The 14663-nt window shown below is 44.2% G+C and overlaps 1 protein-coding gene across 2 annotated transcripts in view; it reads left to right on the top strand.

The window, feature by feature from the left end:
* LRRC1 (leucine rich repeat containing 1) overlaps positions 1-2556 on the top strand; it is a 128263-nt gene extending 125707 nt beyond the window's left edge. For both annotated transcript variants that reach the window (XM_021691890.2, XM_021691891.2), the window contains exon 14: positions 857-2556. In XM_021691890.2, the coding sequence (XP_021547565.1) occupies positions 857-1015 (159 nt within the window). In that variant the 3' untranslated portion in view covers positions 1016-2556. The remainder of the gene's footprint in view (positions 1-856) is intronic.
* The last annotated feature ends 12107 nt before the right edge of the window (positions 2557-14663 follow it).

Raw genomic sequence — 14663 nt, 5'->3', positions numbered from 1 at the left:
GTTTACTGTAGTGGAGCGCAGAATAGGAATTAGGCACGACCAAGTGACTTCAGCAGAAAGGAGTCATCAGTGCTTACCTGGTGGCTTGCTGGAGGGTGAGGATTTCACCAGTTCCTTCACTGCCTCAGTAGTGCCCTTGCGGTGTTGTGTCACCCTACTCTAGGTTCCTCCTCCTGAAACTCCTGGACAGGCCATTTACAAGACGGAAATGCTGTCTTAGGAGCCAGAGAGCACGGGACATGTCAAATAATACAATTTTTTAAAGATTGTCCCTTCCCTGACACTTCACTCCCAGCACTGTGGCCTTTATTAGAAGAATGTGAACTCTCTTTAGTAGGTAATATGAATAACACACAGAGCAGCGAAGTAAGAAAAGAAGCCCTTCTCTCTCCTTCCCTTTTCCTTCCACTCCCATGCCGCCAGGGTTGAAGGAAGCCAGAACCACTTAAGATAGTAGTAGACCACTGCAGTGATTTTAAGTTAGAATTTGTTTACCCCTTTATCTTTTTCTCTCTTCACACCCCACACTAACATCTTAAAAATCTTTGTTTCCTTGCCCTTCATGGAACTTTATTTTTATCTTAAGCTAATCTTACATTTTACAAAGTAGTCTTTTATTCTGAAAGTAATCCTTCTATGTGGACTCGGTAACTTACACGCGATACCTTCATCTTCCACGAGCTGCTAGTAAGCAGCTCATAAGCGCACAGGGCTCCAGAGGAGGCGCTTCCGCCCCTCTTAGCTCCTGCGCCCCCGCGAAAGGAAGCTTTGTCCCCGAGTGCCCCCACCTTGAAGCTGCGTGTTTGAAAGCGGAATGGCATAAAACCCACACACTCACTCCCCTGCTTGTTTTCAGAGAACACTTCTGCGGCGAGCCACTCCACACCCAGGGGAGCTAAAGAACATGAAAAAGACAGTGGAGAATTTACGGAATGACATGAATGCTGCTAAAGGACTGGATTCAAACAAAAACGAGGTCAATCACGCCACTGACCGAGTGACCACTTCTGTATAGAATTCCACCTCCGAATTTTACCTCCCGTGTCTTCCCCTGCTGTTGAGATCCTGTCTCCTTCCTCCCCAGGAGCCTCGCGCAGTCCTGGGGCTTCCCCGGAACGTGGGCACGTGCGCGTCACCGCCCAGGAACGTGGGTGCGTGCGCGTCACCGCCCCAGAACGTGGGCACGCACGTGCGCGTCACCGCCCACGCCGCGTGCTGGGCTGCTGCTCTCCCGATGGAAGTGCCTTACTCCGGCTCCTCAGCCAGTCAGGGCAGCCAGTGCGCCCTCGGTGTGCCGCCTTTCCTCTGACTTCCAGTCATTTGTCCCAAGTAGAATACACTACTGTAAACATCTGACCTTTGTTTCTGTCTTATGTTGGGGTAAGGGAGTGCAGGAAGGGGAATTTTGTTGATCCTCCTCCCTCCCGTAAAGTGCTGGGACATTTTGAGCCCAAGTTCTCTTGGACCTACTGATGAGAGATAGTTTTATGTATGGGGCATAACTGATCCTTTTTAAAAAAAATTTTTGGCAGCTCAGATGGTGTAAATTTAAAAATTTTGTATAGGTATTTCGTAGCAAAAAAAAAAAGTGTTTTTCTTTTTTGTTATTTTATCTTGGAAACGGTACATATTTTTAGTATTTGTGCAGAAAAAGAAAAAAACAGTCCTAAAGTATTTGTTTTCACTTGTACCATCCACTTGTGCCTTACTGTATCCTGAATCATGTCAAACCAGTTGTACGCAGTGGCATCCTTGAGCAGTGAGATGAGACTAGGAATGTGCTACTTTTAAAGCAGTGTTGGATTTTAATCAGTAATCTACCTAGTGGATTCATTTTTAACCAAAAAGAAGAGTTACCACCGATTTGTAAATTTTATCAGTTGATTTTTTTTTAAAAAAAAGATGAACCAAAGGATTAGACTGCTAATATTTCATGTCTTACACTTTAACTTTTTATGAATGAGTCTCTTATGAGTGCAGTGTCTGATTGTAGCTATTTGGAAGGTATATGCCATTTGTAAAATAAAATAGATCAGAAAAGCACAAAAGGAGAAAACCGGTTCAGAAATTCAGTGGATAAATGAATTATGTACTGCAAAAGAAAGTATGATTTTTATGGAAGAAAGCTTTAAAAGTTTTATAATGAGATATAAAACCACAATAAAGCAAAATAACCATATTAGAAATGTTGCTATCTTTGTAAGTGCAATTTAATTTGTAAATAGAGTTTGAATCAAAGTATAACAAATCCTTGCTTCAAGTTTTAATTTTAAATCTGCTAATTTAAGGGGCATGGGGGTATGTTTTGGTGTGTTTGATTTCTTTCCTTTTTTTTTTTTTTTTTTGGTATAATGTCATAAAAGAAATGAAAAGTGCCAGTCACTATGTGGTATCTAGGAAAATCATGGTATTGTTGGTTTTTTGTTTTCTCTCCATGAAATAAAATCACCCTGTAATTAACCATACAACTTTTTAAAATTAATTATCACCTTGTATGTTCAGATGGTGGCAAGTAGCTGAGTTCTTTGACGATGCACTCCCATCCATTAAATATCTAAACTACTGGTCAGTTTTGAGTTAATTGCTTGCCGTTTTGCACACAGCACAGACCCCAGAACTGCCTTTCTCTCTGGCTAATAACTTTGGGTTGTGGCTGTCTGGCCAGTTGGACTCCATAGAAACCTGCTTTCAACCAACCAAATACACCTTCTATTACAGCTATGCATTTACTTACTGGGTTCATTTTGCTTTTTAAGTTGTTTGTGTGTGTGTGTGTGTGTTTATTTATTTATTTTAAAATCTATTTATTGAACTGGAAGTACCATGGGTTATAAGTGGTTTTTGGCTAGTCAGTTTCATACCTTGCTCCCCAATCTGTGAGTCCCTGTTTGGTTTTTCTCCATTTTAAGATTCTGTCATACTCTGCCTTAGGTCTGTGAAGATGATGCCACTAAACTCATGGACTGATAAGCAAATTCGTTTTATTTAAGGAGAATAATCTTGATGCTAAAGAACAAATAGAACTTGAATGGTGTTTTTTGTTTGTTTGTTTTCATATAAAGCCCACCCTTTACCACTCAGTTTATCCTGGCTTTTGGGGGAATGCAGTGGGCAGAATAGAGGGTGTGCTTAAATTTTTCTAGGAAATTTTATGTAGGTAATTATCTGTTTTCTTTGGTTGCCCTTCTTTACTACACGTTCACCTGTTTCGTTTGTGTGTTGTTTTGTTTTCAGTTTCTGGGATTTTGTTTTCCCCTTCCTTGCGAAGGGAAAAGTTACTTTCATTTTACTTGTTCGTGCTGGGTGACACTGCTGTGCCCTTTACCTTCAGGGTGCCGGGACCAGGCTTACACCTCATGATGGAAACAACATCAACCAAAGAGACCCAACTCAAGAACATGCCAGTCTTTTCCAGTGAAGCCTCTCTTGTCATTAGAAGGAAAACCTAATTATGCGAAAGGATACCTGTCCCTTGTGAGGCTAGTGCCAAAATTTCCTGACCCTTTCCTAGCGGAGCACTGGCGGCCCCCACCCCGCAGTCTGGCCCTTCCTTCAGGAAAGGGAGGAGTTCAGTGTATGGCCTGCCTGTTTGTATTGTGGGAGTGACAGGTAAAAGCAGGAAAGATTATTATGACCTGTTCACCCACTTTTTTTTGTGGCCCCTTATTTCCTGTTTTTAGTCAGGGAATTATGCCTAAGTGGATAAAATAGAAAAAAAAAAATTGGGTTGAAATAATGGAAGTCACTGTTGGAAAAGAGGTACAGGTAAGAAAACTAGAACCATTTGCCTGGATGCTGTGTTGTTGTTTTTGTTTTTGTTTTTGTTTTCTGGGCAAGTTTGGAGGCGTGGTCCTGACCAACCCAATCTTTCTACCTAAAAACTTCTTAGGTAGCTGTCCCAGGTAAGGAAGCCCAGGTGGAGGTGCGGGTGCAGCCTGCCAAAGCAGCCTGCCGCCTCTTGGGAAATCTCCCAGGCCCGAGAAGACACGCTTCGTGGGTGGGGTGGAGGCTGGGAAAGATTCTGCCTTCGTCTGAAAGGTACTCTGAACAGCCAGGTCTCACCATGTAAAAGTGACCGACACCCACTGAGGAGGGACAGCCCTGCAGCTGCTTATTCATGGAAGGCGGTCAGGGTTCTTGTAGCTCAGTGACATCGGGGAGAGTTGAAATCTTGCTCCAGCAATTCATATCGACTCACCCAAATTTCCAAAGAACCAATTCAAAAACTACACACACACACACACAAAACCCACAAAAACACCCAAACTTTTTTTTACAGATAGTCAAAAACATACAAAAGTAGAATTATATAATGAACCCCCATATACCTATCACTTAGCTTCAAAAGTTATCAACCCAAGACCTGGCTATTTTAAAGGAACCGAATTATGTTTTAAAATACATCCATAAGGGGCACCTGGGTGGCTCAGTTGGTTAAGCATCTGCCTTCGGCTCAGGGGCTCAGGTCATGATCCCGGGATCCTGGGATTGAGCCCCACATAGGGCTCCCTGCTCAGTGGGGAGCCTTACTGAGCCTGCTTCTCCCTTCCCCCTCTGCCTCTCCCCCTCCTTGTGCTCTCTTGCTCTCTCTCAAATAAAATCTTTAAAAATAAAAAATAAAATACATCCGTAAGAAGACTGCACAGTGAAATAATTTAAAAACTTAGGAAAGGCAGGGCACAGATACGCCCTTTAAAGTAGCACCTTGGAGTTAAAGGTTTTTCAAGCATAACCCAGCACTGGCATCATGTAGATACGGGTTTGAATCCCAGCCCCTCCATGTGGCTTTGGATGAGCTACTTAATGTCACCAGGCCTCAGGTCCCTCATCTCTAAAATGGGGCAGTAAGACCTCTCACAGTCAGGGGATTAAGTGGGAGACATGAAACATCAGCTCTCCGGAAGTGAGTGGCTGCTATTATTACAGGTCTTGCTGTTGTTAAACAGTGTTATTAGCAGCTCCGCAGTCCCTACCCTAGCCAGCAGTATGTGATCACGAGTGCAGTGTCCCTCAGAAATGAGGGCACCACACTGGCTCTCTGGCAGCGAAAACTTTCTCACCTGTGGGTGTCGCATAGAGACCCTTGAGTTACATAATTGGGGAGGGAAATCTTAAATTGTCACGTCAGCTCACTTAATGGTGAGGTTAGCCATGGTCTCACAGCAGCCCCCTCTTTGTAAGTGGACTTACTAGCTGGCTAGCCTCAAGATGAAGCTGGTTTCTACAAGAAAGCATTAAACCTCTGACTGAGAAGAGGGTCTCTGCATTTCCGCACAATGTCCTCAGGTTTCTAAGGTCCGGGTCTCTTGTGCTCATTTACTGTCTTACGTCTACTTTATTTCATTTTGATTTTCATTACTTCCTCCTTTTCTGTCTCCTTTCTCAAAGGGAGACCTCTGAGGCTTTTATGTATCAGGAGGGGAAGGTGGATTTAAGAAATAGGTCATCCATGGAGAAAAACCGGGATACAATAAGTAAATGCAGCCCGATTTGGGGAGTGGAGAGGACACTCCCACCTTGCTGGAGCTTTTTCTTTTGAAAAGCTGACAGCTGCCGGGAGAGGGAAACCGACCAGAAGAACCTGATCGGGTTACTTTTGTTCAGCAGGTTGTATGGAAGGTTGGAGAAGAATGCTTGTGCCTCACAGTCCGCTGGAAGGACGGTGTCATTTTAAACTGCGAGAGTGGGCAGTCAGTGTGAGAGACCAAGGCCCTTGAGTTCTGACTGGGTACGAATCTGATGGGGCTGATCCTCCAAGGACCTTTTGAGGCATCACCATTTAATTTCTAAAACCAATAATGAGCCGTCCCTTTGGGGTAGCGACATGGTGGTGACAGGGGCCCTGCTTACTGAGCACTCACTACGTGCCAAACACCAAGCTAACTGAACACAGTCTCAGTTTTTCGGAACAACCCCCTGACGTAAGTGGTGACGTCCTCATTTCACAAAGGAGAGAATTAAGATTCAGATAGTTTCAATAACTTTTCCGTGATCAAATAGCACACGACAGAGTTGGAATTAAAATTCACATCTCTGTTGACCGGAGTCCGTGGTCTCGATTATTGCTTTATTTTGCTTTGTCCCCCTCAGTCAAAATACGGTGAACCTGTAATCATATTTGGAGTTGTATTTATCACTGTGGTCAGTTCTGTCTTAGTTTAAGATTATTTAAGCCTAGATTATGGACAAAGCCTGGCACAGGACCGAGTGAAGTTTAGCCACCATTTACGTCGACTGGGACCCTTCATTTGTGTCTAGTTGTGGTAGCCGATGCTGTGAGTTTACACCTTCCAACACTCCCACCACCCCCATGTCCCCCCCACCCCGTCTCCCCTGCCCACTCCATATTATGTTGTTCCTTGGTAAGTGCCATGGAAATGTTCATGGGATCTTTGTCCTACCCTCTCAAACTGTGTGCAAATCTCAAGAGACGGGAGATAAATTATTTGGCTAGTGGGAGGCCAGAAAAAAAACTTGGTATGTTTTTTAACATTGACTGAAGTGACAGTTTGGTAACCAGCTCTCCGAGAGAGCTTTAACACGTTCCAAAAATTGGCAGGTAGCTCTAGAGTGAGCTAATTAGTTAGGAATGATTTTTATCCTCACTACCTTTAATAGCCTACCCTTGGAGAAAAGGCAGATAATGAACACTTGGAAATCAATAGTGCTGCAACTTGACCTTAATGCCATTTGGGGGAAATAAGAGGGGTGACTCATGATTTATTATTTCAGATCCTCCTTTTAAAAAGCATTGTTGTGAAAGATTTGAGAAATAACGATTGCTCCCATTTAGGAACTATCATTTAATCAAAGAGGCAGAAAACAGGAAGAATGGAAAACTTCTGTGACTCAGCAGTGTTTCATTTTATTTGAAACAGGCTCTACCACCCTGGTTGTAGAAAGAGAAGACCTTGTGGTCTCACATGGCAGGAAAGCCTGCTGGCGCCGGGGCATGATGGAGGGACACCCCCTACCCGATGCCACATAAGTAGAATCTGCAAATGCTTCTCTTTAGGTCCTTTTTCCAAGTCAGTCATCAGTGAGGTCTTACTGCTTGTACAGAGTTGCCCAAGAACCCAATGGGAAAGCACTGGCTGAGCACGTAGAGGAAGTGGGCTCTCCGGGGGGCTGGTCAGTGCCTGTCTGGACCCCGAGCGTCCTGTGTTGGTCATGTCCACACACCTGATTGCTGCTTCCCGCCCTTCCTTGGCTGGAGGTGTGAGCACTTGTTTGTTTAAACCTTCGTCAGTACTGCTTGGAAAAACAAAACAACACACTTACTTGTCTGGGCATTGAATGTTCTTCCTGAATTTTTGTCCTGCCCATTGGCCCGGAGGCACAGTGGGTGGGGCGGGTTTCGGCGTTGGTTTGGGAAGTTTCGAGAACCGGGCTATGGGTTGGGTCTGTTCGGTTGGGATTGCTCTTGGTTTTAATCATTTTGGAACGTCTGAGGGTCAGGGAGCATTGCCATAGATGGCTCTGGGAGTTGTCGTGTTCTGGCTGTGCCTCTTTCCTACGGGAGGGCAGCTACGCCCGGGGAGGCACTTCACACAGCCCTGACAGATGCTGTGTCCTCCATCCACCTTGTGTTCTCACCTGGACACCTGGAAGGTGTGCCATGTAAAAACGTCACCAGTTCAATGACACCTGCTTGATGTCGACTCCCTCCACATCAGTGACTGCCGGTTTTCATTCCCCTCACCTCCCCCCAACCCCGTGGTGCTGTCCGCCAGCAGGCAGAGCTGGGGTGCCCCGGGACTGGGTCGAAGCCGCCCTTTGGAAGCCCAGGGTTTGTTACTGGTGGTAACTTGGCCCCGGGCCCCTTACCTGGCTTGTTCCCCATCTCCGGTATAGCGATGCCACATAGCACATAGGTTGTTAGAAGAGACGGTATCAACAAAGTAAGATGAAGCTCTTGTCTGTTTCTTTCCTTTTATTCGCGGCAATATATAATAGGAGTGCTCTGCTCTTTAAAGAGCTGGACATTAAGTGGCCAGAAAAATCAGAGCCTCCGCTGCCCGGCCTCCTCCCTTAGCGCCTTAGTATTTTGTTCAGGGCTGCTCAGTGTGCCCAAGCCTATTCTTGCTCACTGTCCTATAACCTACTGCAGTATCCCCTCTTTCTCGGAGACTGTATGTGCAATGGTTTCAAACTTCAGCATGTATCAGAGCCCCTTGGGGGCCGTGCTAAAGCAGGTGGCCGGGTCCTGCCCCCAGCATCTCTGATTCGGTAGGTCTGGGTTCTGATGAGGGAATTTGCATTTCGAATAAGCTCTCAGGTGCCGCTCTTGCTGGCTCAGGGACTCTACACAGAGAACCACTGCTCTGGGGTATGGGAAGAAGCAAAAGCCCTTAGTGAAGCAGAGCTGGATTTAAATCTAACTATGCCACTTAATTTTGTGACCTTGAAAAGTTTTTCTTCATTTCCCCAAATCTCAGTCAATTCATCTCTACAATGGGAGTAATACCTACTTCAAGACGTGTTAGAGAATCTGATGATAGAGATAGTACAGAGTAGGCTCTCAGGAATTACCAGCTCTTCTTGCCGTCCTGAAGTGTGCGCATTGTTGTTCCCTAAGGAGGCAGAAGAGCGCTTTGGCCTTTTTAGCGGAGTTCTGAATGTCAAGGATCCTCTTGTTAATATATACAAGCTACTGGGAGTAGAGGAAATGCAAACAGGAGTAGAAACTATGCTTACTTGTGGGCTGAGCACCCCAGGGGAAGCCTGGAAATGCTGATGGTCAGACAAGGTTAGAAATTATTAACACTTCCTGACTTGCCCGATGGAGGAACCCTGCCTTACTCACTATTTGTGTCTGTGCCTGACACGGCAGCCAAAAATCCCCAGCCCACAATCTGCTGATACACGTGCGCTGTCAGAAGAAATCTCCCAATCGTGACATCGCTGAAAATTTCAGGATCCCAGACCTCACTTGTGTTCTCTAGGAAGTGCTAGGATCACTGTAGTGTGCTTAGGAAAAGGAAATCAAATGGCTTTATTTCAGTAGTTCCAGGTTTTCATTACTCTCCCCAAATCCATTATCCTCCTCCTTGTCATCTCAAGGATGATCCTCAAAATGGGTAACTGGTATGGAAATGTACGGTAATATACAAATCAATACCTCACATTTAAGTGACATCGATTTTCGTTGACTAAAGCAAAATTATCTATACCAGAAAACTATTTTCCTAAAGATCTGAATGGTAGTGCCAATCATTAGCACATAATTTCCAAGTAAGTTGTGTATTTTTAAGCCTTGTTTAATGTGTGATCACTATCTAAATGATAGCCTTCTCCGAGCCATGATTTCGTTTGGGAATAATATCAAACTGTTTTGATAATATTCCTATTAAAATACTCAAGTGCCGAGGTCCTTAAGCCATGGCTCACTGCCTGTTTTTGTAAACAAAATTTTGTTGGCACACGGCCATGCTCTTTTCTTTACGTGCAAAGACCGAATGGCCCTCAAAGCCGAAAATTTGGCCCTTTTGAGCTATTTGGCCCTTTTACAGAAAAAGTTTAGAGGTTTCTGCCTCTAGTCAGTGGGTCCCACCTGGTACCTTTTGCCACTAGAGGGCGCTAGATGTACCACCAGCTTATCACAGCCAGCCGCCTGCCTGGACACCCCGGCTTCCCACGTGGGCTGAACTCAGCCTGTACCTTGGTCCCTGCCGCCAGCAGCATAACCTGTCCTACCTTTTGCTCTGCCAACATTGAGATGCTGTGCAACACATGCCCGGGTCCACCTCTTTTCGGCTGCTCGGGGGCTGGAGCACACCCTAAGCACCTATCCCGGGCCCCATTACAGTTCTAGGCTTGGCTGAGCAACATCATTACATGACCGGTAGTTTCCACAGTTGAAATTCTTTAGCATCTTGTAGGAAGAGCTACAATATTATAAAAATTGTTAAGGTAGCACATTTATTTTTATTTCTTAGAGCTTACTTATTAGAGAGAGAGAGTTGGGGGGGGTACGGGTAGAGGGAGAGGGAGAATCCCAAGCAGGCTTCATGCCCAGCGTGGAGCCCGACGTGGGGCTCGGTCTCATGACCCTGAGATCATGACCTGAGCTGAAACCAAGAGTCAGACGCTCGACTGAGCCACCAGGTGCCCCATGAGATAGCACATTGAGCTACTGACTGAATGTCAGCTTTATTTTATGGAGGAAATTCAGGCTTTCACATGTGAACTGCCACAGTTTCCATTTCCCACTAATGTGTACCCACATGTCATCTATGTTAGACTGTCTGCTTCCCCCAGACCATAACTAGCTCCTGCAGCCATTCTCCTGACCCTTTCTCTCTTAGAGCTCGTTCCATCAGTGATCCACTTGGCCCCATATCTTCAGCCATTTCTATAGATTTGTTTAAGTCCTATCCTTAGTAAGCAATACACCTTGATCTTCAGCCCCCTCCGTAGCTGCCCAGTTCCTCCTTTCTGTGCCAAGGTTTTTGACAAGGAGACCTATTCTTATTCTCTCCTCTTCGAAGTTCCCACACACCTCTCCATCCGGTGGGGTGGGCACTCCTTCTCCAATGCACTGTGGAAACTACTCTGACCAGGTCACCTGGACTCCATGTTGCCATATCTGATGGACATTTTCCCCCAGCTTTATTGAGATATAATTGTCATATAACATAGCATAAGTTTAAGGTATACAAAGTGTTGATTTGATATATTTATATATTGTGAAATCATTACCACTGTAGCATGCGCTCACACCTGATGGACATTTTGATTTGGCCCTTGCCTTTCTAGACCAGTCTACTGCACTTGGTCTGTGGACAGCTGCTCCCCTTTGGAACTCCTATGTCGGTGCTTTTCTTTGACTGCAACTCAGTTTGAGAAAGAACTTTTTACATAGCAACCCAGTAAACACATACAGGTACACAGCTAAAACTAAAGTTTCCCAACAGAGTGTACAAGAAACTCTGATATTTCCAGTTCCAGTCTTTTTCTGTGCTAGTTACAACCAAGTAAATTGATTTCATGGCTCACTAATGGCTTGAATCCTTATGCTTTGAGTTTCCCTGACACCCTTCTCTGCTTTTCCTCATACATCTCTTACCACCCTCTTTGGTTCCCAGAATTTTTGATATTCCCCAATGTTCTGCCTTCAGCTTTCTGTTCCTACTGTATGTGTTTTCCCTAAGGGATCCCATCCTTCCTCTTCATGCTGCAGATTTCAAAATCTATCTCCATTCTGGAACCTCAACACTGTGCTCCTACAGAAAATGATGTCGGCCCCAGGTTCAATTCCTAGGGACCTGTGCTGGGTCAACATCAGGGAAGACTGGTCATCAGGTTAAAACTCATGTACCTGCAGCGGATTTAGGACAAAGCTAAGAGTAAAACCCAAGTCAAAAGCCAGGTGGGTTTTCTGCAAGGATCTAAGACAGAACCAGTCTTCTGCACTGTGAAGTTCCGCTGTGCTCTTTCCAGCGTCCTCTCTCTGTACTCTATTGTTAGAAGTGAATCACTAGACTCAGCCCACACTCAAGGGAAACCATCCAGCTTTATCATCAATGTGAGAGGAAGAGATACCAGCTCTCCTTTGCCTGGTGACTGCTATTATGGGTCAGGCACTGTCCAGGGTGCAGCACATACACAAGTCCCATTCAGTTTTAATTCTCACAACACTACGAGCTTGGTGGTATCATCCATATTTGAATGATGAGGAAATTGAGGCATAAGTCAGATAATTTACTTGCTCACAGTGGCAGCTCTTGTGCTTGAACCAGGCTGGTTTAATTCTTTCAATGGTCACTTCCAAAGGCAGTCTCAGCCCCAGCATTTGCAAAACTCTTCAGGTCAAATCCCAGATGGGGCAGCGATGTAGAGAGACTGAGAGACACAGAAGTACAAGCTGCTCGGGTCCAGTCCATCCTCCCGATTGGCCCCCCCAGGTAGGCTCCCCTGACCCAATTAGCTGTGGCAGGGACTACAGAGGGAGAAGTCAAATTGAATGAAAATGGCGGATGGGAAACAAAGCCTCTAGGAAGCTTCTTACAGGTTGATTAGCATCTATAGTATAGTCAACTGGTACTGGTGGAAGTTGTGTGGGGGGGGGGAGGGGAGGAAGGGAGGGCAAAGTGAGATGTAGTCAGTGTGAGCGCGACTGGGTGAGAAAGGCGTGGTGACCAGAGGAGACTGGGTTTGGAAGTAGGACATGTAGGGAGGTAAAGAGGATGATTACAAAAAAGGAAGGAAATCTGCATAACTGAGAGGACTTTTATGAAAAATAACTTTTGAAGTGGATATAGTGTTTCATAGTACCTAGTGTACTTTTGGAAGAAAGATAATCTACCATCATGGAATGAGAATCACATGTGGGTTTTCTCTTCCCTATTAAAGGTTCAGGGGAAAAGCCTACCCAAACTGAAGCATTCTCAGTGGAGAGCTCTATTTTTCCTGCCACTTGACAACCTGTTGGACCAGGTTTCTCTGTTATATTTATATGTTGTGTCGAGTTAATCGCTGGAGACTTCTGCCTGCTTCTCAGGTTGACCACACATCAGGCAGAACAGAGTTGGTCTAAGAAAGGGAGGATGTTCCAGAACTATGGCTGAGATCAACTCACCTGTTAACTTTCCAGACTCTCAGCTCAGCCCCTCTTCTGAAAACTGGGCGTTATTGGCACTGTTTCTATTCTTGTGGCTGCTTGTTGCTCTGCCTTCTGCTGTCTGAAAGCTTGTCTCTACAATCTTGGAATGGGAAATAGGAAAAGTGTAGTTTCCTGATTTCTACATGAAGACGTACTAAAAATCACTTTTCTTCTCGTGTTTGTTTTACTACTGTGAGTCCCCTGGAAATTGAGCTGGAGAGGAGCTTGCAGGAGATTTACTGGGGAATGTTCTCAGCAGCAACACTGCTAAGGGAGTGAGGGAGGCAGGACGGGGCCTTGGGAGAAGCTGAACAGCAATGCAGTTGCAACAGAGGCTTCAGCCCACCCAACCGAATGTTTGGGAGCCCAAATGAAGCAAGAGGTAGGCTTTTGTACCCCACAACCAGTAAGTATGTGCAGCTGCCTCTGGAAAGGATGCCTAAGCTTGGGCAAGGCAGCTTCCTTCAGTGGAAATCAGCTCCCGGGGATGGGGGGGCGGGACTCAGGGGGTGAGCAATCAGCAGACGCTCACTCAACAGCTGGGCAGTCTGAAGGGGCATCTATACTCCTCGCTGCAGCACCCACTACAGATGTGCCGTCTGCTTCAATGGTCTGGGTATTTTCTGAGTATTTGTACAATATTAAATAATTTCCTTTTTGGGACTCATTTTTTTAAACTCACTTTTTATTAGTATTTATTGTATCTCATGAGGAGAGATTTGAATCATTGACTTATTAAGCACCATTCTGACTCCAAAAGCCCTAAATTGTCTTCTGGGCCTGAAGTACATAGTTTAAATGTATATATATATATTTTTTTTTTCTTCCCTCTTTCTGGTTGTTATATAGTCTAATTTCTAATCCAGTGAAAGCCTTCCCTATCTTCCACCTCTTAAATCAGGACTAAACCACTGGTGATACATGTTGTTACTAATGGTTTAGTCAATCAAAGGGCTGGAGAAGTTGGGTTCTTTTACTTTTTCTTCGAGAATATTTAAAAAGTAAATTTACAGAATGGCAAATTGTTGCATCATCTCATATTTCCTTGATTTCCTGCAGTCTCTGTTTCTCCATCATTGACTTAAAAAATACAAAGTCAGTGTATACATTCAGCATTCAGCTAGAGATACATCAGAAGAAATAAAGCAGTGATTGTTTTTTTACTCTGCTAAAAGGTTTTAAAAGGCACGGCCCCTATTATTCTCATCAAATATATATGGTTACATTTTGTGTGCATTTCAAACAATACCATATAGAAATTAAGTCTCATTTTCTGCACACAAAAAAGGGAACAATTCTAGTCACGCCTTAGCCCCATCCAAAAAAGCTTGCTAGCAGAGTAATTGTAGACTAAATTTGTGCTATTTTCATTTCATGGCAAAAGTTATCTTGTAAACAGAAATAGCTGCTCTCCTCATCACAATCATGTGAACCACACTGTTGTTTATGAGCATCAGTACTTCTCCAAGGACTTTCCCTGTAAGAAAGTTTTAGCATGTTTTTTTAAACATCCTATAGCAATGTTATGCAAGCATTTATTACATTCTGGTGCTGATGCTGGAAGATATGCCTCTGAATCAAAATTCAGAACAGAAGATATTATATAATAAGACATTGTGAAAAAGGCCAACAACTGCCATTGTAATTGAGGAGAAAATTCTCTGCAAAATATTAGCACTGATGCTTAGAAAATAGAAGGCAGCAGTAAAATAGGTCCACTTTCAAAGTAGCAAAGAAAAAGAAATCTTTATAACCAGAAAGTATAATGGAAAAATTTGGAGACATGGCTGAAATATGAATCCCACCCTAAGGAGGCCCTGAGTTTACAATGCTTGTATGTGTACACTCTCTGGGAACATGTCTCCCTAATTTAAATTGATTTCTATGGAAAAACTAAACTGGAATTATGTGAGTTTTGAAGTATATGAATCTTTGGGAATACATCTCTCAAAATTAAGCAACAGTCTATGAATGGTTTGGTTTTTTTATTTTGCCTCTTTCTTTCTTTCTTTCTTTCTTTCTTTCTTTCTTTCTTTCTTTCTTTCTTTCTTTCTTTCTT

This window comes from Neomonachus schauinslandi, chromosome 8, assembly GCF_002201575.2.
Source record: "Neomonachus schauinslandi chromosome 8, ASM220157v2, whole genome shotgun sequence".
NCBI lineage: Eukaryota > Metazoa > Chordata > Mammalia > Carnivora > Phocidae > Neomonachus > Neomonachus schauinslandi.
The sequence above is the reverse complement of the archived record's forward strand: the minus strand, read 5'-3'. Positions and strand labels throughout refer to the sequence as shown.